The sequence below is a fragment of the Dipodomys ordii genome, unplaced genomic scaffold (assembly GCF_000151885.1).
Source record: "Dipodomys ordii isolate 6190 unplaced genomic scaffold, Dord_2.0 Scaffold70, whole genome shotgun sequence".
In the NCBI taxonomy this organism is placed as follows: Eukaryota; Metazoa; Chordata; class Mammalia; order Rodentia; family Heteromyidae; genus Dipodomys; species Dipodomys ordii.
This window is the reverse complement of record NW_012267286.1, coordinates 11,907,732-11,934,084: the sequence shown is the minus strand read 5'-3', so window position 1 is coordinate 11,934,084 and position 26,353 is coordinate 11,907,732. Positions and strand designations below refer to the sequence as shown.

Sequence of the window (26,353 nt, the reverse complement as noted above, 5' to 3'; positions counted from 1 at the left end):
ATATGTAAAATATATGTATATACATACACTGGAAAATGGTTGATTCCTTTACCTCTTTACTTTCTAAGAAACTGGTGAAGAAAGACAGAGAAAGTTGTTCTAGTAGTGTCTTTATTTGACTCTAGATAACGGATGTAAATGTGCAGAATGTGAATCCACAGAGAGGAGAGAAGAGCATCTTCAAAGGAAAAAGCCAACCCAAAGTCATAGGAAAGGAAAACTTGGAAGCTCTGAAAAGACCGATGCTCCTTCATCTAATCCATGGAAAGGTAAGGGGGCTAGGTGGTTCCACATCTTTGTCCCCCCCCAACTTCCCTTTTTTTTCTTATCTTAAATAGGGAGCATTTTGAGGTAATTGTGTTGTCACTATTTTTATGGTGAGTACAATTGTTTCAAGAAATAAAGAACTAAACAGAAGTTGCAAATTAAATATTTTGAGAATAAGTCAATACCCCAAATTTGCATATTTTCTGATTAGTTTATTCAGTTTCTATGGAACTCTTTATAGTAGAATCAAGTATTTGTTTTTTTATGAGAGGTGTACATTTTAAAAGTGCATTCCTTATTACATTACCAGAATTGCAAATCATCAGAGCATGCTTGTATAAAACTCAGAAAATTAAACAAATTAGACTGAAAAGCTTAGATAAGTGGTATTAAGTTGTTACAAAGATATCAATATCTGGCCCAAATCATGAAGCTGAAGTATTGAAAAGACATGACATGTCTAAGGTACAGCTTGTTTACGAAAAATGTTTAGACAATATTGAAAACCTGTGACTTGGAAAAGCATTAGATATATTACAATGATGAATACTAAGTATTTAGAAATTCCATAAGTGTGCATTCTGTATGGTTTGAATTTAACCTATTTAAAATGGTCTTACTATATTTGGAATTGAAAGCAATTGTGACTAATGGATTAGTAGGCATTGCCTGTGGGAGTTTATGAAAATTACAGATATTTTACTGATATATGAAAAATATGTCAGTGAAGATGAGATTAACCTCAGTCACTAAAAAAGACATAAAGGAAATGCTATACTTTTAACTTCACACAACTTTAAAGTTAATAATTTTAGATTCAAAATAAAGATAAAAACAAATGCTTTATCATAGAAATTTCACACATCTATTTTTTAATCAAGATGTGTATGAAAAAGGGAGTTATGAGAAAGAATCTCTCTCTCTCTCTCTCTCTCTCTCTCTCAGTCATGGGGCTTGAACTCAGCACCTGGGCATTGTCCCTGAGCTTCATTTTGCTCAAGGCTAGCACTCTACCATTTGACTGACAGTTCCACTTCCAGTCTTTTGGTGGTTAATTGGAGATAAGAATCTCATGGACTTTCCTACCCTGGCTGGCTGGGAACCATGTTCCTTAAATCTCAGCCTCCTGAATAACTAGGATTATAGGTGTGAGCCAACAGTGCTTGTTTTAAATCATCACTCTCTCATGCAACCAAACATGAATCATTGTCTTCAGCAATATTTTCTTTTCCTTCTTGTCAAAATACTTTTCATAACTCATGTTTGCTTATAGATCCTCTTAAGTTCATACCCTTCTAGCTCGCTGAGGATAGCCATTCCATTTAGAATGCTCTTGGCACTTTGGACTCCGTTTATGCCCCTTATCACTTTCCTTTTGGCTTTGTATATTCATTACTAGATTGTGGTTTCCAGTCTCCACGACCCTTTTGCTCCCTTCCCTCCCCAAATTGTCTTGTACTCATTGACTTGGTATTCCATCAAGTTTTTCTCAATATCCTCCCAAAATGTATGATGCCTCAAAGAGATTTCTATCCCAGCACTTCATACAGTGGGTTGCAATCCTTTCTTCTTATCCCTATTCTGAGTACAGCTTCTTGCGGGTACGTACTTTATCTCTGTGTATTCAGCACCTTACTCAATGTAGGAACTCAGTAGGTACTTACAAAATAAAGGAATAATCTATAAGGTTATGTGGAGCCAAGTAAGTCATACTTTGAGAAATGTCTTAGCCCAGTGCTGGCTGTAATCCTAGCTACTCAGGAGGCTGAGTTCTAAGGCAGGAAAGTCCATGAGATTCTTATCTTCAATCATCCAAAAAGCTAGGAGTGGAGCTGTGACTTGAGTGGTAGGAAAAAAGTGAACTGACAGTGCCAAGCCCCAGTGCTGGCAAGCAAGTAAGGAAGGAAAGAAGGAAGGAAGGAAGAAGGAAGGAATCACATGTCTGGCAAATTGTTTAGTTAATTGATAAAAGGTACTTACAGTTAATGTGTTTGAAGGCTGTGTTTTAAGACATTACATTTATTGTCTCTTAGGCCAATGACAGCCCAGGAAGCAGGTGCTGTCGTATCAATCCTCATGTGGCATGCAAGTCCAAGTTAAGAGGAGTTAAAGAGACTTGCACTAAGATTCTATGACTGGAAAGTCGTGGAGTTGGAATTTGAGACAGGGTCTGTGATCACGTTCTCATACTCTATGCCTTGTCATTGAAATACTCAGGGGCGATGGCCCCCTTTCTGGCTGGTGTGTCATATTCTGTATTCCATTCTTTACCATCTGTGTGAGGAATAATTTGAACCTGGCTCATTTTTGTGATAGGTAGGATATACTAGTCTTTTCTTCTCAGAACCTCCAGTGTGGCAAGACACTTGAGTTCATAACATATTAATTGCTCTTATAATCTTAATGTCAGTCAATCATTTTATAACTCCTTCACTGGCACCTGAGTGCAAAGTCTTTTGTTACACACAGGAGTGCACTTGGTGCTCTCACTGTTCAAAGGCTGACCTGGAGCTGCCACATCATTATTTCGATGACACTCACAGGCCATTTCTAGAAGAGCTATGATTTGTGCAGCCACAGGGTAAAGTACATTATCATATCTCTCAGCTATATGATAAAGTACTCACTGGGAGGGGAAGGGAAGTAACTTGTCCCTAGAGACCAAGCTGTCAAGTGGAAGATTTGCTCACATTACTGTGAGATCATTCACTGTCATTACAGATTATTATAAAAGAACTTATGCAAAAACAGGGGAAAGTGCTGAGGAGAAATTTTCCAGGGAGTGTGTTTTTCTACCCCAGTTTGATATTCGGTTTTACTAGAAATGTCTGTGATTTCAAAGATATTCATAGGCATGTTTTTTTGTCTTTCCAGAGAACCCCTTTTCTCCCCTCCCTTAATTGAAACTTCCATGTTTACATGATAAAAGAACTAATACTTAAATACATATTCTTGGCACATTTTCTCTTTTCCATGACCCTCCTTTTCCTTACATAAATATTTAAGCATGACTCTAGTTTTGTTTACAAATCATAAACTAGCATGGAAATGGTACAGTTATCTGGCTAAGGTTAATTAATACTGTCAATCAAAAAGTATATCCAGTTAAAGCACAAATTCTTTCTTGGCCTGATATGCTAATGTAATTAGGTAGATAATTTCTAGATTTCTGTTTCTGGTTTTGGCCATCCATATTGATTAAATCAACCACAGGGTTGCTGAGCTGGCCTATTATTTTGTGCTGTTTCTAGGCACAGATCTTCTTTCTGAATCTGGTACCATGGTGATACATGCCAACCTCCCAGAAGAGCTGTAATTCCTTTCAAATTCACCTTGAAAACTTTTCAAATTGGCCATATATTTCTTCATTAATTTGTTTTCTAGTTTGCCATTTCCCAGCTATGCTCTGTCATAGACAACAAAGATAATATGACTCATCCCTGTGTGCCAGGATCTTTCCAGTTTATTTTTACTCTTTTATCTTTCCTTATTCTTGAAGACTATATAAGTGAAGACTATGTAAGTGACTATATTCAAAGAGTTATCTCCTTCCTAAGGAAAAAATATGATGGATGCCTACTGATTCCAATGGACTTCTCCCTCCCTCCCACCCAGAATTTAACCAGGAGAGATTCTGCCTTTCTTGCTTAACAACCTGTTCAGTTGCACTCTAGATTTAGTGCTAATGCTCACTGGAATATCTGGCGCCTATGAATTTAGATAAGAGCCTATGTTCTAGCATGTTCAGAATTCATTTCCGTGCTGAAGTAATCAGCTTTATGGCTTGAATATAATAAAACTTATTCAGTTCCTGTTGTGAAATAATGAATTTTAAATTATTGCTGTGGCAGCACATGGATTGCCCTGTAAGAATCTGAGTTATCGTGATGATTCGTAAATAATTTTGACATTTGGCTAATATAGATAACTATCTTCTGTTTGTATCTCACTGGTTTGCCCTAAAGGAATAAAGTTTTGGCTTCAGAGATAGTAGTCACACAAAAGAAAAAATGTAACTTTCTCAACTTTTTCTCCGCTAGTTCTATGGAAACAATCAAAAGTAATAGAAGGAATTTCCAATTTTTTCTTCATGTTTGCTAGTTTATGTTCTTCAGCCTGAGAGGAAAAAAGAACTCTATAAATTTATTTTCTTAGGGGTCTAGACACCAAAACCAAAACTTGATCCATAGAAGTGCATCAGTAATCAAAGAGCACTTGACCTTATTCATAGACCAAAGATTAAGTCTTGAACTGGTAGATAAAACTTTCTAAATAATTCTATAAATAGGCACACTTTGTATCCTGGAAGCATATCAAAAATGATGATAGTGTAAGATTTTCCCCCACTTAATGGATCCCTTTGCTTTCTAAAGTATTTCAGCGTTACCAGCCACAGTCTCATGCACTTGGCCACTAGATCAGCACTTCTGACTGCCTTGGGCCCAAGCTATGTGGTTATAAGCCTCTAAGAAGATGGCATCTGAAAGTACCACATCCCAATGTATTCACAAAGCCAAGTATGCTATCACTACTAAAGGAAACAAGACCCAGCTTATACCACAGAATGTCAGAAATTCAGCATGGGGCTGAGAAATTGCCAGTGATTTGTTTGAGAATATGATAGCATGGATTTTCAGACACTGAGGTCATTATTCCGGTTCCTTTTTAACTGGGACAAACAACTCTATTCTGACCTTCGTGGGGACAAACTCTTTTTTAACATTTATAGGATTGTACTGTACAATGACTGAAATTGATTTTCAGATAAAGTATCTAGTAAATCTATTTCTAGGAATAGTATGTGTAAGAGGTAAACAGACATATTTGAGACACTTGTGTGGATATTTCAAGTACAATATTCCTTATCATGAGAGTTTTTGATTTGTGCTGAATTATTCAGGTGGGACATTAACTGAATCATTACATAACTATTGAATTTTCTATATTATTTTATTTGAAAAACTATGCTTGTTTCTAAAAAGAAATAGAAGATACTCAGCATATTTTTGACATAAATACTGAGCTATAATTATCATAAACCCTGGGGAAATTTATAGAGAAGAAATATCTATCCTTGAACTCCAAACCATGTGAGGCTTTTGGAGTAAAATCAGGATGAAAACAACACAGGTTTCTCTCCAGATAATTACCCTGTTTCTTTTCTTTTCCTTTTTTGGTTTTTGTTTTTTGTTGGTCATGGGGCTTAATCTAGCGCTCTACCATTTTGAGCCACAGCACCACTCCTGATTTTCTGGTGGTTAATTGGGGATAAGAGTCTCAGGGGGACTTTTCTGCCTGGACTGGCTTTGAACCATGATCCTCAGATGTCAGCCTCCTGAGTAGGTAGGATTACAGGCGTGAGCCACTGGCACCTGGCTAACCCTGTTGCTTTTGTATGAATCAATTTAGCAGAATGATGAAAGACACCAGGCCCATAAATGTAAGGGTTAAAAATATAAGTAGTAAAAAAAAATCACTTACTACTACTGCCAATCACAGGGACCTTTCCCATTTCAGCCCCTTCCCTATCTTCTAAAGGAAACCCCAAAGCAGAAGGCAAGTTGTACAAATGTACAGTCTTAACTTCACATCTTCCAACCATCTACATTGCTTTTACCGTGATCAACATGAATGCCCTGAAAATCATCACTATGGATTTTGTCTGTGATCATTATGGCCACACTTGAATCCCTGTCATCCAAGGTTGTGCCAGGCTTAGGTATATTGGATGTGGTAATGATCATTCTCCTCAACAACCTCGTCATTCGCTGATTTTGTTTAAAGCCCTGGTTAGTTTTTGTTTCAGTCAGGTTTATAGGTTAAGGTCATAGTGATTTGTTCAGAGAGAGTTCCTAAGTTTTCTTCCTTGGATAAGTTTCCATCACAGAAATTTTAGTGTATGTACACTGATGTTCTTTCCTTTGTTTCCTTCCTTATGTAATGCCCACCATGTTCAGAATCTTCATAATCAGCCACTCTAAATTTTGTACCCAAATGATCTGGTTTCATAGAAATGTAAATGGCTTCTTTAGGAAACAAAGAAGTTGAAGCTTCATAACAGATTGATTTCTGTTAATATGAGTGAGGATTAGTATGGGTGAGAAGCTGAGCTGTTCGGCCATTTATTTAACCAAATCTGATTAATGGTGCATCTTTGCTTCATTTGTATTGCCCTTATTCTCTCCACAGGTCAAAGAGTTCTACTCATATCCAAATGAGCCAGAAGCCATTGAGAATCTCAAGAGAGGCTTGGCCAGTTTGTTTCAGATGCAGTTAAGCTCTGGAACCGTCAATGAGGTACTTACTAACAGTACTAAGGATTCAGCATCTTATTTGACAATAAGGTAATTAGATAAGAACTTGCACTTGTAGAAGAAGAGTTACTACTATGATAGTGTTCAGAAAAGGTGAGTTAGTCACATCTCCTTTATATATGACACAATTGCCAGAAATCCAGCATTTATTACTTAATAAGGAAATTAGAATCCATTATACTAAGGAGAGTTAGGGTGATGGTTAGACATGGAGAAAGCATTGGGGATTAACATCCCAGATGCCTCTGCCATCCACTATCCAATGGGTAGTTCATTAAAAATACAGACTATCTGTATTTACCCCTACAAATTCTGATCTTGTAGATAAAAGAGGTCAGAAGATTAATATTTTAACAACCTTGGTAATTGGGATGCATTGTAAGTATGGGAATAACTGCTCCAACTCCTTACAAATGATGAAAGCAAGTTTAATGAGAAAAATGAAGTGTGTTTTCCAGGATCACACGTGGAGTGATGGCTGAAGTCCAACTTTCCTAATCTGAGCTCAGCCAGACTATGAGTGAACAAATGAATGAGTGTAAAATGTCATATCATGATCGGGTTTAAGGAAAGGTAGAATAGAAGCAAATATACAATGCTGGCAGAGGCCTGCAGAAAAGCTCAGAGAAGCCAAATAAAGTCTATATAGATATACAGGTTTTGAAAACAAAAATCATTAATGTGACTAATAATTAGTTAAACCAATATTTTTCTCATACACATACACACACAGTCCAGATACAGCTTTAGAAATCACTTCTGTCCAGACAATCAATTAGCTGAGGCTTAAGCTATTCAGCTAGATTTTAAAAAACTTATTAGCATATATGTGATATATAAGGATAGTTTCACTGTGACATTCCTATACATATATATATACAATGCACCCTGATCAAATTCACTCCTTTTAGCTCTTTCCCTCAGCCTCTCTCCCTATTTCTTAAAACAATCTCTGTTTTCATACATGCATAAAAAGCACTTTGATCATATTCACCCTCATCTACTCTTTTTTTGTTATTGTTGTGCTGGTCCTGAGGCTTGAACTCCAGGGCCTAGGTGCTGTCCCTTGAGTTTCTTTTGCTCAAGGTTAGCACTCTACCACATGACCCATAACTCCACTTCCAGCTTTTTGGGGGTAGCTTATTGGAGATAACAGTCTCACATACTTTCTGTCTGGGTCAGCTGTCACCCTCAGATCTTACCCTCTTAAGTAGTTAGAATTACAGGCATGTGCCACCGGTGTCCAGCTGCATCTACCCTCTTTTTTTTTTTTTTGCTGTTGTTGTTGGTCTTGGGGTTTGAACTCTGGGCCTGGGCACTGTCCCTGAGCTCTTCAGCTCAAGGCTAGTGCTCTACCACTTGAGCCACAGCACCACTTCTGGTTTTCTGGTGGTTTATTGGAGATAACAGTCTCATGGACTTTCCTGCCTGGTCTGGCTTTGAACTGCGATCCTCAGATCTCAGCCTTCTGAGTAGCTAGGATTACAGGTATGAGCCACAGCCCCTGACCCCTCCCACCAATCTTTATTGTACAAAGGGTTTTCACCAGGACAATTCACATGTGAGTACACTACAATTCACAGAAGAAATACAAATGGCTAATAGATACATGAAGAAAGAACATTCAGTGCCTTTAGCCATAAGCAAAATGCTAATCAAAACTATAGAGAGTCTATCCTACTCCAAGAAAACAAAGAAGAAATGCTAGTGAGGAAAAAGGAACCCTCACAGTATTGGTGGAAATATACACTAATGTAACCACTATGAATATAACTATGGAGGTCCATCAATAAACTAAAAGTAGATCTACGGTATGACCCCAGCATACCACTCCTAGACATACATCCAAAGGAGTCCAAATAAATATACAAGAGCTACACCCGCATAGTCATTTTTATTTGCAGTTTTGTTAACAATACCCAAGCTGTGCTATCAGCCCAAGTACCAAACAACCAGTTAGTGGAGAAAGAAAATTTGGTACATATGTACTAGTTTTTCCAATGCTTATTGGGATCAAAGAGAAGTAGGATATCTTGTGTCACTGCTGAGCAATTGAGAAGGAGCTGCAAGACTAAACCCATGGAAGAGAGAGACTATTGGAGACTCAGAGTTCTTTCAATCTTTTTCTCTTGTCATTCTTGGAGGTGGGTGGTGGGAGTTGAGGGGGAGCCATTCTTAATGGCATGATTAGAGACCTTAATTTTCATGGCACTTTCCATTAAAATTCAATGGGTCCACAGCAAATTAAAAGCCGTTATGTTCTTGCTTTTCTATTCAGGAAGATATCTCTGGAAATTGTCAAGTGACCTACCAGGCTCAGCAAGACAAAGTGGTCAAAATTAAAGCCTTGGATTCATGCAAAATAGAGAGGTCTGGGTTTACAACTGCAAATCAGGTATAATCAATATTAATTTTTTTCTTTGAGAACTTCAAATAATTACACTTTGTAGATTTATATCAAAATAGAAAATAAGGAAACAATATAATTTGGAAGTATTTATAATTAGGTAACAGTTCTACACGTGTCAAATGAGTAGACTTTTTATTTATTTATTTTATTTATATTTGTTGGTCCTGGGGCTTGAACTCTGGGCCTTGGTGCTGTCTCTGAGCTCTTCAGCTCAAAGCAAGCACTCTGCCACTTGAGCCATAGCTCCACTGAATTTTTTTTAACAAGTGTTGTCATTGTGAGTGTGGCAAGTAAAGGATGGACATCTTTATAAAGTTAAAAGAGAGTCTGTTGTTTGACTTAGTTCGAAAGCTGATTACTTGTGAGTTAACAGATATTAATGGGCTGATGAATTGATTCACTTACTTATTTACTTAGGTCTTGGGTGTCAGTGTGAAAGCCACATCTGTCACTACCTATAAGATAGAAGACAGTTTTGTCACAGCGGTGCAAGCAGAAGAGAGTCATGCTTTCAGGCTGAATTTCTTACAAACAATTACGGGGAAAATAACCTCAAAGTAAGACAATGTTGAAACTTTACATTCATTGTGTTTCTCTGATTTATTATTGTAGTTGATCTGTTAATAGAGGTGTATATGTGTGTGTAGTATACATATAGTGTGTATGTGTTATCTGTGTGATGTGTATATGTTTGTGTGTAGTGTGTGTATGTGTGTATATACATGTGTGTAGGGGGTGTGTGCATGTGTGTAGTAGTGTTCAGTGTGTGTATACTGCTTTCTCCTTGAAAGCATCAACAACATCTTGTTCTTTATTTTCCACATTATCCATAATAATAGATAACAAATCCTATTTGAATGAAATTTAACTATTATCAATTGTTACTTGAGCAGAATTTAAAACATAATTGACAATCTACTTGATTTGTTTTTATTCTAGTTGTTTTTCTAATTCCTTGGTCAAATTTTTTTTATTTTTTATATTTTTTGCATCCAGTCGTGGGGCCTGAACTCTGGGCCTGGGTGCTGTCCCTCAGCTCTTCAGCTCAAGGCTAGCGCTCTACCACTTGAGCCACAGTCCACTTCCGGCTTTTTTCTTTTTGCTTATGTGGGGCTGAGGAATCGAACCAGGGCCTCAGGCATGCAAGGCAAGCACTCTACCCTGAGCCATCTTCCCAGCCCCTTGGTCAAATTTTTAAATAGGAAAATTAAAAAGTTGTTGCATTCAGATTTTCTCTTCCAGTTTTTTTTTAATTATCATCGTTTAAATACGAAGTTCCATAGTAAACTGACATGAAAAGGTTTTTCATGAGACTTACATTTTAGCATGTACCTATTACATGAATTGAGACCATTCTACCTGGTCAGAGTAGTTGTATCAGGATGAAGAACTAGATTTCAAATCTAAAAGTTTGTTTTATTATCAGATTTTATTTCAAAACGAACATATTTCCAGCAATAAATCAATTGTACCTTATGTCCTTACGTCTCAAAAAATTTCCTCTGAAGTTGCCCTGGTGTTAGACCCAGCAGATGAAATTATTGGAGAAATGGATGTCTTGCATCATAAAATCTTGAAAGTTTATTGAAGTCCCATCTGAAGTAGAATATTGCATTTTTCTTTGTATATATTATTTTCACATATTCTCAAAGAAAACAGGTACTTAAATTAATAACTAGCTCTGTAAGTTCTTTTAGATCCAATACTGGGATTCGAACCTGGTCCTTGACACTTTCACTCATTGGCTAGTGCTCTACCCACTGAGCTATGCCTCCAACCCGAAAGGATTGCTTCTTTCTTTCTTTTTAAAATTGTTTTTCCAAATAGATTGTTGAGACCATTTCTGGAAGATAAGCATTCCAAACTGTTTTGGTTAATAACTGATGTGATTGTATTCAAATCTCATTTTAAGAAAACTGGGCTTAGGTCAAAAAAGTTGACATCCCATATCTAGAAAAATTTTCTTTCTTGTATTTTCTTATCATCATATTTAAAAGACTTAAGATGTCAAATCTTGGAATAAAGTTGTCCTCACCCCCTCCCGAATGACTGTATAACTATCTTGAGGTTTCTACGGCTCTGAAGATAGCAACGTTTGAACTTCTTTGACTTGAACCATGGGTATACATCTTTGCCAAAGAATAGCAATTAATATCTTGTTCACACAGAACATTGCTTAGAATGTGATGTTCCTCTGTGATGTTGTGCAGGCAGAAACTGGAGCTGAAGACAACAGAAGCAGGCCCAAGACTGAAGCCTGGAAAGCAGCTGGCCTCTGTAATTAAAGCCATTGATTCAAAGTACACAGCCATCCCCATTGTGGGACAGGTCTTCCAGAGCGCATGTAAAGGATGCCTTTCTGTAAGTGTGAGCAAAGGTGGGGCCAGCAGTGGCTTACGTGCTGTTTTTCTGTCTCCAGTGAAAGCGTCAACTACAGAAAGTTACTAAAGGATTACCAGCCACCATACAGTTAGAGTGACTAAGCCTAGCAACCCATACTCAAGATGAAAGCATAAAACAAAAGTAGTTAAGAAAACATATTGCTTTCATGTCTTATAAAGAGAAAACAAGATGCTAGCCAGGTGCCAGTGGCTCATGCCTATAATCCCAGCTACTCAGGCTAAGATCTAAGGATTGTGCTTCAAAGTCAGCCTGTATGACTCAACCCCAATTAACCACCAAAAACCTGTATAGAGAACTATGACTCAAGTGGTAGAGTGCAAGCCTTGAGCACAAAAGTTCAGGGACAGCACTCGGGCCCTGAGTTCAAGGCCCAGGACTAGCACACACACAAATATTCACACACACACACACACACACACACACACACACAAATCAATAAGTAAATAAATAATCTGTGACTTACATGAAGTCTTTTATAACTCATTCCATGCTTGGCCCCTGTGATTTTTTAAATAATTTTTTCTTAATTATTGAATGCAGGTTTTATGTCATTGCGGCTTTCCCAGTGTCACTATATTTTCATAATGGGAACTCTTTTAATGACAGAAAGCCTGAATTCATATTGACACACTCTTCCCTCAGAAATGACCTAGAAAATAGTGAGCTAAATAAATCTGAGATTTTATATTCTTAAGATTGGGTAGATAAAAAGAGGGTTTTTGGTTTTTTTGTTTTTGTTTTTGTTTTGCCAGTCCTAGGGGTTGAACTCAGGGCCTGGACACTGTCCCTGAGCTTAGTTTCTACTCAGAGCTAGCACTTTACCACTTGAGCCACAGCATTACTTCCAGCTTTTTCTGCTTATGTGGTACTGAGGAATTGAACCCAGAGCTTCATGCATGCTAGGCAAGCACTCCACCACTAAGCCCCCTTCCTAGCCTTCAATAAAAGAGATTTTCAAAAGAGAAAAATAGTGTCTATTGCTTAGAAGGAGTCAATAATTTAAAAGCTGCAGCATGTTGCCACTAGTTAGTGTGAGAAAACTGGAGGCCACCATGAGATTGTAACATATTCTGTATAACTAGGGGGAAAGTAGCAAAGAATAAAAAAATAAATCATTTGGTTGTTTCAAAGCCAAGTGATATCATCAATTAGATTAGCTATTTTTAAAACCATAGTTCAATAACCACACTGCTATATCTAACTACTGCTCTATTTGATGTAGATAGGAGCAATGAACAAGTCCTACCTCAATAATAGTAAAGCATTGAATTTCATGCAAAATGGTAAAGAGAAGCTAAGAAACTCAGCCTGTCATAAAAATTGATTTTCAGTACATTGTGGTAATCTGGAAATGGGATACAGTTCTCTAGTAGTTCTGATTTTTAGTCCTCTCAGATTCCCTGCTGTTAATTAAAATTCTGCACAGTTTCTGCAGGGTAGTTAAACTTGGCCTCAGATATGATTTCCTTGGGGTAGTCATGGAATGATCTATATGCCTAGATGGCAGTAAATTGTTGCTCAAGGGCCTTCAAGGTCAATAGTAATAGACCACCATGGACCTCCACTGAGGACTGGCATGCACGGTCATTAGGCCTCTATTTGCTTCTGGATTTCCGGTGGGTTATGAAAGAGGCAGGGAGATAGGTGGTATATAAGAGACAGAAGGGCTTCTAATTGGCAGATACGCCAGTAGCTTTGAGCCTTGGTCAGTGGGGATGCTCATGAGCCCGTGGCCGTGTCTTGCAGCTCTCCGAGCATTGGCAGTCCATCAGGAAGCAGCTGGAACCCGACAACCTCTCCAGAGCCGATTCCGTCCGAAGCTTCCTGGCCTTCATTCAGCACCTCAGGACCGCCAAGAGAGAAGAGATCCTCCAGATCCTCAAGGCAGAGAAAAAGGAAGTCCTGTAAGTTCCCCAGACTTTGGGTGGGGTTGTCTGTCCCCCAAATCTTTTTCAGGTTATTTCTTATTAAACCAACTGCCCCACTTTCGAATCAATTGTTCTGCATTTCCATATTTATACCTAACCATTATGCCACAATGCAGTAACTCAAGGGACACCTGTCCAGAAATACAATGGTAAGTGATTTGTCCTTACAACTTGGTGATAATCTAGTACACTGTATATGCTAGTATTGGAGAGTTAGTTGGTATATTCTGAATAAAAGTTTCTTATGAGAGAAAGAGAAAAGTGAAGTGAGAGGTTTAGATAAAATGGAGAAAGGATTTTATTTATTTATTTTTATAAGTTTTTTTATTGTGAAAATACTGTACAGAAGGGTTACAGTTACATGAGCAAGGTAATGAGTCCATTTCTTATCAAGCATTGTTGCCTCCTCCGGAGAAAGGATTTTTTTTTAAGAAAGTTATATATTTGTTGCCTTTGCTTTAAAAAGATCACTTCTGTAGGAAACTGAAATGGATGAAGAGTCTGGGAGTGACGGAAGTAAGTGTTCAATAACAGCTTGCTCACACTGATGTCTTTTTTTTTTTTTTTACAGACCACAGCTGGTCGATGCTGTCACTTCTGCTCAGACCTCAGACTCATTGGAAGCCATCCTGGACTTTCTGGACTTCAAAAGTGACAGTAGCATTATCCTTCAGGAGAGGTTTCTGTATGCCTGTGGATTTGCCTCTCACCCGGATGAAGATCTCCTGAGAACCCTTGTGGTAAGCCGAAAGGACACCGGGAAAATAACTCTCAGGGGCTAAAAGACAAAAATAAAAACCTATGAAGAATATAAGCAGTAATTAAACAATGTGTAGAACACCTGTATGTGGAACAAAAACTACAAAAGAGTTTCAAAGTCTATTGGATTATGTTATGTCCATTAATTACTAACCATATAGTAAAACCTCCATTTAGTGTTTGCCCCCACAGTCCCGCTAATTAGCCTAAACAAGACTTTGCAGAAACTTAAAGCTTGAGTTTGTCCATCATACCTCATGACATCGGATAGATGTCAAGAGGGAGAGGTCATCTGGATTATACTGCAAAAAGCAATTTTTGAAAAAAAATGTTTTGACATCAAAACTATGGTATTATATATACATTGAACAGATACAATCATTGCATCATAAAATATATATTGGAAACAAATCTAGACTGTTTTGACTCCAAGATTTTTTCCTAGTATGCATACCTACTTATGATCTAGTGGAATAGTTGATAATCTTTTTGGAAAAAAAGCATATTTGAGAATCTAATCAAAGCAGTGTCCGCCTCGGCTTTCACATATAAAAGTTAACAAACATTTTCCTTTGTGGCTTTCTGAAAGCCCAAAGAACCCAATCCCTTAAATCTTTAAAGAGTTCATAGACCATGATTAGGAAGGTCTTCCCTTAGCTCTCCGTTCAAAACCAGACAGCGAATTTCTGAGTATCTCAAAGCAAAATATTGAGTTTGTTTGCTAGGACCATAAAAACAGTTCCATCAGATATTGGTTACTTGTTTCCCATAACTAAAATTGTCCCTTGGGAATTATGTCTTGGTAACCTATTTTATCCCTGTATGGTTGATAGGGTAAGTTCAAAGGTTCCTTTGGAAGCAACGACATCAGAGAGACTGTTATGATCATCATCGGAGCCCTAGTCAGGAAGCTGTGTCAGAATGAAGGCTGTAAACTCAAGGTAAGTCAGATCAAATCTCAGGCTGGCTACAGTTCCAGTCCATCTCCTTAATCCTCGACTTACTGCCCTCTGCTGGCTCCCAGTCCCCGACCTACTGTTTGTTTATTATAGTTCCTTCTTCCTTGCCTTTCCAAGGCTTGTCCCATAAAAAGGATGCTGAGTGATGATCCAATTAAAGTTCTTCTGATGACAGGACAGCTTAGTTCTTATCACACCTTTAAAGGTGTCTTTTAAGTAGTGAAAACATCTATTATGTCATTCTCATTCAGTTTTGTTAATGTTTTTGGACAATCTTAATTTTAAAGAATCTTTTAAAAAAATAATGAGCTTTGGCTACCAGATATTCTGTGGTAAGGGTTCAAATTTTCTGCCTTCTGTGAAACACTCATTTACCTCTTCTCCAAATCAAATATATGAAAGAAGGTAAATGAGGTTTTTTAAGTACAAATTTAATGTATTTGCTGGGCTTTTGTTCAGCCAGCATTGGACAGTGATCTCCTGTGTACTGAGATTACAGATGTGTGTCACTATGCCCAGTTTAGTTTTTAGAAAAAGCCTTATTAACTTTTACCTGAGCTGGTTTTAAACCAACCTCTTTCCACCTCTCATCTTCTTCCTATATTTCTTTTTTTCAACATTAAGAAAATTTCTACCATATTTATTTACATTATTGTATTGTATTGTAAAATATAGCCTCTTCCATGTAATCTCTTTCAAAGGTTATCTTTTCTGTTTGATATGTTTTAGAAATATTCCATATTACTAAAGAGAGATCTTCTTCATTCCCTTGTACAATTGCTTAGTACTCCACCGAGTCAACAAGCTACAGTTTATCCCATATCTACTAAGTACCATCATGTCAGTGGTTCCACTATTTAATGGTCCTAGACACTTGGTTTTCTTCTTGGATATATAATTTCAGGACTAGGACTACAGGGTCAAAATGGAGTTTTATTAGCTTCGGTCAACATATCTTCCACAATAGTGTACTATTTTATACTAATATCAGCAAAATATAAGCATACTTATTTCCCTATAGCCTGGTCAACAAATTATTCCATCAAGCTAGAAATTTTTACAAATCTAGTGGACAAATGTCACTTCTTGGAGTCTGTGTGAAATTCAGGATCATTCCTTTTATTTGGACTTTTCCTGTTTTCTTCCCCACTCCTACTCTTCCCCTTGTAGGGTGTGTGTGTGTGTGTGTGTGTGTGTGTGTGTGTGTGTATGTGTGTGTGTGTACATAGAACTTAAGTGCAGAGTTCACAAATCCTGAAGCTAGATCAAGAATCTTTATTTTATTTATTTTTTGCCAGTCCTGGGCTTGAACTCTGGGCTTGGGCACTGTCCCTGAGCTTCTTTTGCTCAAGGCTAGCACTCTACCACTTGAGCCACAATGCCACTTCCAGCTTTTTCTGAGTAGTTTATTGGAGATAAGAGACTCATGGACTCTTCTGCCCAGGCTGGCTTCGAACTATGATCCTCAGATCTCTGCCTCCTATGTAGCTAGGATTATAAGCAGCACTAACTGAACTCAGGGTCAAGTAAAAGAAGACATTCCAAAGCAAGCTCTAGAGATCAAGCTCTAAGCACTTTTACTAAAATCAGCTCTTCAGAAAAGTGACATTAGGAGCGTGGTGACAATGTGGGCTCCATCTCATTGTGGTTGTATGAATTCAATAAATAGATTTTTAAAAAGTCACAAGGGAATTAAAAATGGCTTTATGCCTTCAGAATGTGTCCAGAACTACATATACCCATATTTTATCATACTTCACTGCTTATTAAAGGTCTATATAGATTTTTTTTTCGAAAGAAACTTTCTCAAGCTTTCCTTGCTTGCATCCCTTGAGTGTCTCAGTCAGGCAGCCAAGGTGAATATTTCTAAAAGTTCAGATTGTTTAATTGGCCATGTTTCGGGCATATGTCTGAGTGTGTGTGTGTGTTTGCTTTTGTTTTTGCTGTTTTTAGGCAGTAGTAGAAGCCAAGAAGTTAATCCTGGGAGGACTTGAGAAGCCAGAGAAGAAAGAGGACACAATGATGTACCTGCTGGCCCTGAAGAACGCCCTTCTTCCAGAAGCCATTCCGCTCCTGCTGAAGTTTGCAGAATCAGGAGAAGGGCCTATCAGCCACCTCGCCATTACCACTCTGCAGAGATATGATGTCCCCCTCATCACACAGGAGGTAAAGACTTGAGAATACTCACAACGTGACAGAAGGAGAAAAAATATTCCACGTCTCAATATAAATCAAATGCAAACTTCTCTTAAAGCATCTCTGTTTTTCCAAATGGTCTCTTTCTTCTGCTTAGGAACAATTCCTTAAGTTTCATTTAAGAGAGCACAATAGAGTCAAATACATTTTCTTATTTAAGAAACAGACTCTTCAGAAATGTCTTTACCCTTGCATGCTTTTAAATGCTCTTCAATCTTTCTACACTGAAATATCCTGGTGTAAATTATGTAGTTATAACTACATTTTCAAGAAGTTACCTAAATTAAAATTTTGTTAGATGGCAATGGTTTAGAAACTTCAATAGAAACTTCCTGTGAGAGATATTTAACACCAAACATTGTATTTGGAGATTGCAGGAAAGTACCTTCCAAACAGTTTTGTATGAAAGCTGACTATCTAAGCATGATAGTTAGCAGTATGTGCCTTAGACAGAAAGAGGTATAAACTTTGCCTTCATCTTTTCCTGCTTGTTCGTTTGGGAGTGAGTTGTTGAACTCCTCCATATCTGAGAGCACGGTGAAGATCTGAAGGAAATAGAAAAAGTCAGGGGAAAGTAGAACTGAGAAAAGAGGTCTGGGATAGAACCCACATATTACACCTTGTCAAGCAACATTTGTTACCAGAAAATTAGTTCCTGGCACAGGGTGCCATTATTATGGCGAAATAGTGTTGATTTAAATGTTCTGTTTAGGATAAAAAGATCACAATGTACCCTAGGTTCATCAAATATACCAATTTTGTAAGTCAGTTTGCAGTTGCTATAACAAAATATCCAAGGCTGAAGACTTACTAAAGAAGTTTTTTAGTTCACAGTTTTGAAGGTCCAAGAGCATGACCCTGAAATTTACCAGCTCCCTTGAGAGAGAGCAGATGTGCAGATGTGCAGAAGTACATTCAAAAATGGTCAGTGATTCATATGGCTTCAAAGAGGTTCCATGCTCCCAAAAGGATTTCATGTAGGCCATTAAAAAAAAAAGTGTGCTAGTCCTAGGGCCTGAACTCAGGGCCTGGGTACACTGTCCCTGAGCGTGTGTGTGTGTGTGTGTGTGTTTTGTGAATCCTGGGGCTTGAACTCAGGGCCTGAGCATGGTCACTGAGCTTCTTTTGCTCAAGGCTAGCACTCTACCACTTAAGCCACTGGCTTTTTCTGTTCATGTGGTTCTGAGAAATTGAACCCGGGGCTTCATGTATGCTAGGCAAGGACTTTACTACTAAGCCACATTCCCAGTCCTCCCTAAGCTTTTTTTACTCAGGCTAGCATTCTGCCACTTGAACCACAGCTCCACCTCTAACGTTTTGGTGGTTAATTGGAGTATAGTTCATTTTTAACATAGTGTCTAGTGAGTACCACTGCTACATTTGTTCATTCTCTGTCTCCCCATTTCTGTGCCCTTCCTTACCTTCCTAAAGACAGATAAACAGACAAGACAAAAAGAAAAGAAAACAAAAACAGCAACAAAGGAAAAGCCTCTTGTTTCCATTTCCTGGAGTTCATGTCAATAAATATTACTTTATATGGTCAGAGGTACATAGGCATTGTGATACCTTTGGATTCCTATCCCAAGCATACCCTCCTTTGGTCTCACTGTGTGAATGTCCAGAGTCCTGTATAATTCACCAGGAGGTTCCAGTGTATATTGGATCTAGCTTCCGCATATTATAATATCATTTTGTTTTGGGTCCGGTCGTGGGGCCTGAACTCTGGGCCTGGGCGCTGTCCCTCAGCTCTTCAGCTCAAGGCTAGCGCTCTACCACTTGAGCCACAGTGCCACTTCCGGCTTTTTTCTTTTTGCTTATGTGGTGCTGAGGAATCGAACCCAGGGCCTCATGCATGCAAGGCAAGCGCTCTACCACTGAGCCACCTTCCCAGCCCTATAATATCATTTTTTAAAATCGAGATGTGTGCTAAATTTGAGTGTCTTTTGTACAGGTGAAGAAGACCTTGAACAGGATATACCACCAGAATCGTAAAGTTCACGAGAAGACGGTGCGCACTGCTGCTGCTGCTGTCATTTTAAATAGCAATCCATCCTACATGGAGGTGAAAAACATCCTGCTATCTATTGGGGAACTTCCCAAAGAAATGAATAAATACATGCTCTCCGTTGTTCAAGACATTCTACGTTTTGAAATGCCTTCCAGGTATGATCCTTCTCTTGTGTCTATGTATTCAAACTTATTTCTATATTGATACAGTACACATGCAGCTAGTAACAATGGTATGGCTACTACCTTGGGCTATGTAATACAAACTCAGTTTTCCCAAAGAGGGCTGTTTAGTGAGGCTGGTAAGTCAGCTGCAATGTGGCCATTTACAATTTGGAATGCTTGCCCTGTCTGGTAAATATGCATATCGTTGAATGTTTTAAAAATCAAATTGTACTTTCAATAGCACTATTTTTAGAAATGGCACAACATGAGGATGTACATTCTTACCAAACAGTCTTTTATTTTAATTTTCCAAATGTTAGGAATCGTTAAAGCCTGATTTATCACAGCTAAAGTTAGTGAGTTTACCATCTAAGTTTACAAACCTTAGGCATGGCCTCCATTTTAGGAGAAGTCAAGACTAAATAGTGGTAACAATAGACATCTTTGCTCCCAGTGACTCCAGGTGAGCTCATACCTTCCAGTTCTTCATTGCTTTCATGAAACTCCCTGAGGAGGCCCTGGCTGCATTTCCTACCTTTGCCTTGTGAAACTGGGGCTTTGGAAAGAGGGCAAAGACCAGCCTAGGACATGAGAGGAAGTCAGCACCAATATTACAGGGCCAGATTCTCATATCCAACTACTTTAGAGTTGGCAGAAACACTAAATGCCAACTTGCTTGTCCCTTTCCAGTAGAAGGGACTTGCCTCCTTGTGGATGGTATCTAGGCTTCATTTGCTCCTTTCTGATGGCACTGCCATCTGAGGAAACACATACTATTGTTTCACCATTATATCTTCATATAAACTGAAATCTTATTGACCCTAGTCTAATCTAGGGTGCAAAAAAGTGACTAATTACTCATACGCATGAATATCCTTTAAATATTTGAGGATATCTGTCATGACCTGTCTCTAGGAGATACTCTCTTCTTCTCTAAGTCTTACAACTTCGTGGTATTGGATGGCACTCCTCTCACAAATTTTATACCTCATGTAGGTCCAGTTTACTATGATTGATTGTTGTGATAATTTGCTGTGTTGTAGTAATTTTATTATGATCTATAGGATTACATACCAAGAAACACAAATCTCTCAATGCTAATTACAAGTCACAGGCATGGAGTAAGAATTCAAACCAACTTTAGAGGAGATAATTGTTTATGGGTTTTATAGGGTTGTTTCTTTAATTATGTTTCTTTAATTCGAACCTATATGGATATAGAAGAAATCTTGGAAATGTATTGTTATGTATCGTTTGCTGATGATTAGCAGAAGAGGTGTTAGAAAGAAATGTTTAAAGAAAAATGGTTCCATCTCCTCAGTTGAATATAGCTTCCCTTAAGCATGCACAGAATTCCAAGACTGGGTGCTTTTCTGCTCCAGAGTTGTGTCTCATCAGTCAGCTGATGCTATTTCCAAGCTGGGCATCCTTGCCTTGCTATCATGTTGATATCAAATTTAATTTCAATTATCTGAGGAATGGAGGGGGAACCTTCATCTCCATGCTGGCATTTAGCTGATACCTCCTTCAGTCCTGGCATGAGAAAAACTTGGCCCCTTCTTTCTCCACTGAGGATTTTGTTTCCTAATTTTCTTCAGGGAAAAAAGTGATTTGCAGTATTTTCTTTTTTTATGTTGCAGCAAAGTGGTCCGCCAAGTTCTCAAGGAAATGGTAGCTCACAATTACGATCGTTTCTCCAAGACTGGCTCCTCTTCTGCATACACTGGCTACATAGAACGTAGGTAACGCCCACACGGGCTTCTCCTCCACACCCCACCCCAACTGCATTGCTGGAAATATTCCTAAGTTACGTGGTGTTTTGTCATTAGGTAGTCCACATGCGTCGTCCACTTACAGTCTTGACATTCTTTACTCGGGCTCTGGCATTCTGAGGAGAAGTAACCTGAACATCTTCCAGTATGTTGGGAAGGCTCATCTGCATGGTAGTCAGGTAACTTATTTCCCAGTCATTTTTGCTTAACACAGTATATAAGAAACTGGTCCACCACACAGTGTGTAAGCCAGTGGCGTTCTCTGCCGTATGCTGCCTGAGACTCCATCACCTGCAAGAGGCCACGTGGTATAAATTGAAAAGTAAGTTTAAATGGAGCTCAAAACTGATGGAATCTGATTTGCTTGATTCATCAAGTATCCATGCATCTTTTGGATTTTCTGAGAAACAGAAGAGGGTTAATCTGAATAATCTTTGAGTTTCAAAGATGGATAGTCACAAAATTAAAATTGTGCCTGCATTTTCCACTTAAATCTTTTTTTGGGGGGGGGTGGTCATGGGACCTGAACTCCGGGCTGGGCACTGTCCCTCAGCTCTTCAGCTCAAGGCTAGCACTCTATCACATGAGCCATAGTGCCACTTCCAGCTTTTTTCTTCTTATGTGGTGCTGAGGAATTGAACCCAGGGCCTCATGCATGCGAGGCAAGCACGCTACCACTGAGCCACCGTCCCAGCCCCTCCACTTAAGAAAAAAAATAACTTAAAAAAATAACTTAAAAATATATTCCTTTCATTATCTTGCCAATGTATTTGTAAACCCTCTGTACAGTATCTTCACAATAAAAAAAGAAAATATATATATATTCCTTAGGCTCTCCTCCTAAGTTTTAAAATTTATAATTACCTCATTATAGTATCACTACATAGGGATGAATTCCCTATAATAGAATATGATTCTTTAAGGACTCAACCTACATTTCTCCAATCTTAGTGGGCAATAAAAGTATAAAGTATGGGCATTTGACCACAGGTTGGTTTTTTCTCTGTTACTGTTACCCAAATTAGGTGACAATCCATAAAGCCTTCCTCGTTATGAAATATACTTCATTTTAGTCGTTATGAATAACAAACTATAATCTTCAAACTGAAGTCATTTAAGCACTAAAAAGTGATCTAGTGCTACAGACACATGAGCTCTTGTCAATATGACACTGCCACACCCTGGGACAGTGCCACAGTCACAGTACTGTGCCTGGTCCCGAGGCATTGCCATCTGTTTCCTGCTGTACAGTCTGAAATGCCAAATGCCAAATGGCGAAGGGGCTGGGAATGTGGGAGAGAAAATACCTAGAATTCCTATGTGTGCTAGAAATCAGGACATGGCTTTCCTCATCTTTTCTGGTGAGGGAGCAACGTTTGATATGGAAAAATATGAGTCTGGCTGAGAGAGTTCTATGCCCTGTCACAGTAGGAACCTAGGGACAATTGTGCCAGCATGGCTCCATTTCCTTTCATATTTTATCCAAGATGGCGGATCCGTTCAATGTGATAGCCTGGGAGAAGCACATTCTTTAGGATGAGATCATGAAGTGGAAAGTTCATGGCCTTTGTAGTCATCCAGGGTGGGTTCAAATCCTTCCCCTATCCTGTACCAGCTGGTGAACTTGAACCTTTTTTGTTTTGGCCTTATCTACAAAATGGATAAAAATCATCCATTACATGGAGAGAATGAATTCACTTTCTATCCAGGCACAATGTTTTGTGTGTTTTGAGTTTTCTTGGGTTTTTCTTTCCCTAGTTACCATTTGCAGTTGAGGTTTTGACCCCTATCATAATTTTAGGTGAATCTCAGACGCCTTCCAGAGCAGGAGAGAATTCTGCCACAAAAGGTGTATTTGTTTTGTTTTGTTTTTCTCTAGGTGGTCCTTGAAGCCCAAGGGATGGAAGGCTTAATTGCAGCCACTCCTGATGAGGGAGAAGAGAACCTGGACTCCTATGCTGGCATGTCACCCATCCTCTTCGATGTTCAGCTCAGGCCTGTCACCTTTTTCAATGGATACAGTGACCTGATGGCCAAGATGCTGTCAGCATCTAGCGACCCTGTCAGTGTGGTGAAAGGACTTATTCTGCTAATAGACCATTCCCAGGTAATTCCTTCAATCTGCAAGTATCCAGCAAGTCTCTAAACTTGCCTGACACAGTTTAACTGCTTTCTGTGCCTGATATATCCAAGACAAAGTTTTGCTCTCTTGGTGTTCACCTGCTAAGCATTTGGTCCTGTAGATATTGTTGCTGTTTCTCCTTTGCTGTAGATAAGTAGCATTTTCTTTTGCGTTTATTGGCTGCTTAAAGATTCTCCTTACTTTGAAGCAAATAGACAGTGAGGCAAAAAAAAAAAAAAAGCCAGGCACCAGGTGGCTCACACCTGTAATCCTAGCTACTCAGAAGGCTGAGATCTGAAGATCTCACTTCAAAGCCAACCCAGACAGCAAAAGCTGTGAAACTCTTATCTCCAAAAAGCCACCAGAAAATGGGAAGTGGTGTTGTGGCTCAAGTGGTAGAGCACTCGCCTTGAGCTGAAAAGCTGAGAGACTGCTCTCAGGCCCTGAGTTCAAGCCCTATGACAGACAGAAAGAAAGGAAGGAAGGAAGGAAGAAAGAAAGAGAGAGAGAGAAAGAAAGAAAGAAAGAAAGAGAAAGAAAGAAAGAAAGAAAGAAAGAAAGAAAGAAAGAAAGAAAGAAAGAAAGAAAGAAAGAAAGAAAGAAAGAAGAAAGAAAGAAAGTAAGTGAGGGAAAAGATACTAACAAACACAGAGAAACTACTGTTTGGGGTCCAGCTAGGATGCAAAAGGGCCAGGCCTTCATTGCCTTCTCACTTGTTTTCTTAAACACAGGGGCTTAGATGATGCTTATCCAAGATGCAGGAGCTCCACTGCTGGAGTGCTGAGTTACTGGTTACATTTGCACTGACAGAGATGATGAAAATCCAATTAACGTGTCATTTTCACCACTGACACCAACCACATGTTCATAGGTACTCTGTCCCCAACTAGCATGTTGGTAGACTCTTAGAAAAGTTTGCTCACTCCTTAGGAACAGAAGGTCAACTTTCATTCACTTGAACCTCAGTCTTCAGAATGTTGTCCGGTTTTCCTTGACCACAAACCTTATCATACCATACCAAAGTCTGATAGTAATATCTTCCATTCAGTAAGACTCATGGGACCAGCTTACCAAGATGTGTGCCCAATTACATTTCCTGAGAAACAGAAGAGGATTAATATGCATCTTAATTCATTTTTGAGTTTGAATGTTTGGTACTTAAAATTGTTTTGAATGGCCTGCTTCATGTCCAGTTTCAGGAAATAAGGTGCTACTTTAAAAGGAAAGTGTTTCCTAAACAAGGATCCTATAGGGGATCATTATGTACTCTAAGACTTATTCTATTGGAGATACATAAGAATTTAAAGTTTACAGACTGTAGGATTCACCCAAAGTTTGCTTTAGTAAATTCACAGGTCACAGCCTAAATTTAAGTATTGTCTCCATGACTTCCTGGTTGTGTGGTCTTGGGAACTGACTTGATAACTTGAAACCATGATTTCCTGATAACCAATGGAAACATTTGGACAGTTGCTCAGCTTTATTGTTCTTTAGATCAAATAATTTTGGAATGCAGCTCTGTGAAGTTTTGGTTACTCAGTAATAGGTTTTAAGAGCTGGAGTGTCTTTAGGTATTAGATTCTATACAACTCTTACAAAGCCAGGCATTAGTGACTATGGCTGAGATCTGAGGATCACTGTTCAAATTAGCTCTGGCAAGAAAGTCTGTGAGGCTCCTATCCCCAATTAAATACCAGAAAGCCAGAAGTAGACCTGTCTCTCAAGTGGTAGAGAACTAACCTTGAGCAAAAATTCCCACAAACAAAAACAAAAAAACTAAGGGATAGCACCCAAACTCTAAATTCAAGTCTCAGTACTGGTACACAACAACAAAACCTCTTCCAAAGCATCAATATCTAGAATTAATATTAATTTTTTAGATTTATCACGCCCGATGATGGTCATATATAATAAAAACAAAGGAAAAATTTAGATTTTTGTTAAAACTATGTAATACACTTGAAAGTAGGTAGTCTAGGATTATCATGGAAACCTTATAGCGTTAGAATACAAACTATTCTTCAGTTTAGCCATCCTTATATGTAAGGTGATTTTTTTCCCCCACTAATACTGGGGTTTGAAGCTCAGGGCTTTGAGCTTGCTTGGCTTGCCTGGTCAGTTGATACACACCTCCAGCCAAGCTTTTTGCTGATTACTTTGGAGACAGATTCTGTTCTGGCTAGCTTTGAACCTTGAACCTCTAGACCTTAGGCTCCTAATTAGCTAGGATTACAGGTATGAGTCATCAGCCCCCTGTTTATTTATGGCTTTTGCATGTCACCAGTTTGCATGATTACCAGTTGGCCACTACATTTCCAGCTCTACCTCTTCGTTCCAAGGAGAGAATCCTGGTGTGTGTGTGTGTGTGGGAGAGAGAGAGAGAGAGAGACAGAGAGAGAGAGAGAGACTTGAAACTTGAACTCGGGGCCCTGGTACATTCCTTGAGCTTCTTTTGCTCAAGGCTAGCACTCTACCACTTGAGCCACAGTTCCACTTCCAGCCTTCTGGGTAATTATTTGGAGATAAAAGTCTCACAGGCTTTATTAGGCCCTCAGATCTCAACCTCCAGAGTAGTTAGGAATACAAGTGTGAGCTACCAGTTCCCAGTTTTCTTTTAAAGAGTTTTCTTGGTAGTAAGAGTGGTGATGCATGAAGGAGGCTCAGGCAAGACAATCAAAAGTATGAGACCTAGGCTATAGACTCCACCTTTAAAAAAAAGTTTTTTGTCTAAAATGCTGTCGACAAAAACTATGGCTATGCCATATCTTAACTACAACAAAAACTTCAAGTCACACATGGAAAACACTTATTAAACCATATCAAAGTTGTACATTGCACAATTCCATCATGCTTCAAAATACAGATCAGAAAATCAAGGATACAGGACGACACACACCTTTTCAAGACACAGGATCAAAAAAAAAAAAGACACAGGATCACATCCTAACACAGTTTCATGTGCTCAATTAGCCACTAACAATGTCTGATCCTATGAATCAGAAGGACAAAACTTGATGTCAATATAAGAAGCAATCTAGATCTAGGTTGGCC

The 26,353-nt window shown here is 38.6% G+C and overlaps 1 protein-coding gene across 1 annotated transcript in view; it reads left to right on the top strand.

Moving 5' to 3' along the window:
- Positions 1-26,353, top strand: part of Mttp (microsomal triglyceride transfer protein) — a 44,506-nt gene that overhangs the window by 9,035 nt on the left and 9,118 nt on the right. Inside the window, exons 3-15 of the mRNA XM_013023768.1 lie at positions 126-269; positions 6,457-6,564; positions 8,860-8,976; positions 9,409-9,548; positions 11,202-11,352; positions 13,141-13,298; positions 13,894-14,062; positions 14,915-15,022; positions 16,994-17,206; positions 19,188-19,399; positions 21,049-21,146; positions 21,238-21,359; positions 23,060-23,287. Coding sequence (XP_012879222.1) covers positions 126-269; positions 6,457-6,564; positions 8,860-8,976; positions 9,409-9,548; positions 11,202-11,352; positions 13,141-13,298; positions 13,894-14,062; positions 14,915-15,022; positions 16,994-17,206; positions 19,188-19,399; positions 21,049-21,146; positions 21,238-21,359; positions 23,060-23,287 — 1,968 coding nt within the window. The remainder of the gene's footprint in view (positions 1-125; positions 270-6,456; positions 6,565-8,859; positions 8,977-9,408; positions 9,549-11,201; positions 11,353-13,140; positions 13,299-13,893; positions 14,063-14,914; positions 15,023-16,993; positions 17,207-19,187; positions 19,400-21,048; positions 21,147-21,237; positions 21,360-23,059; positions 23,288-26,353) is intronic.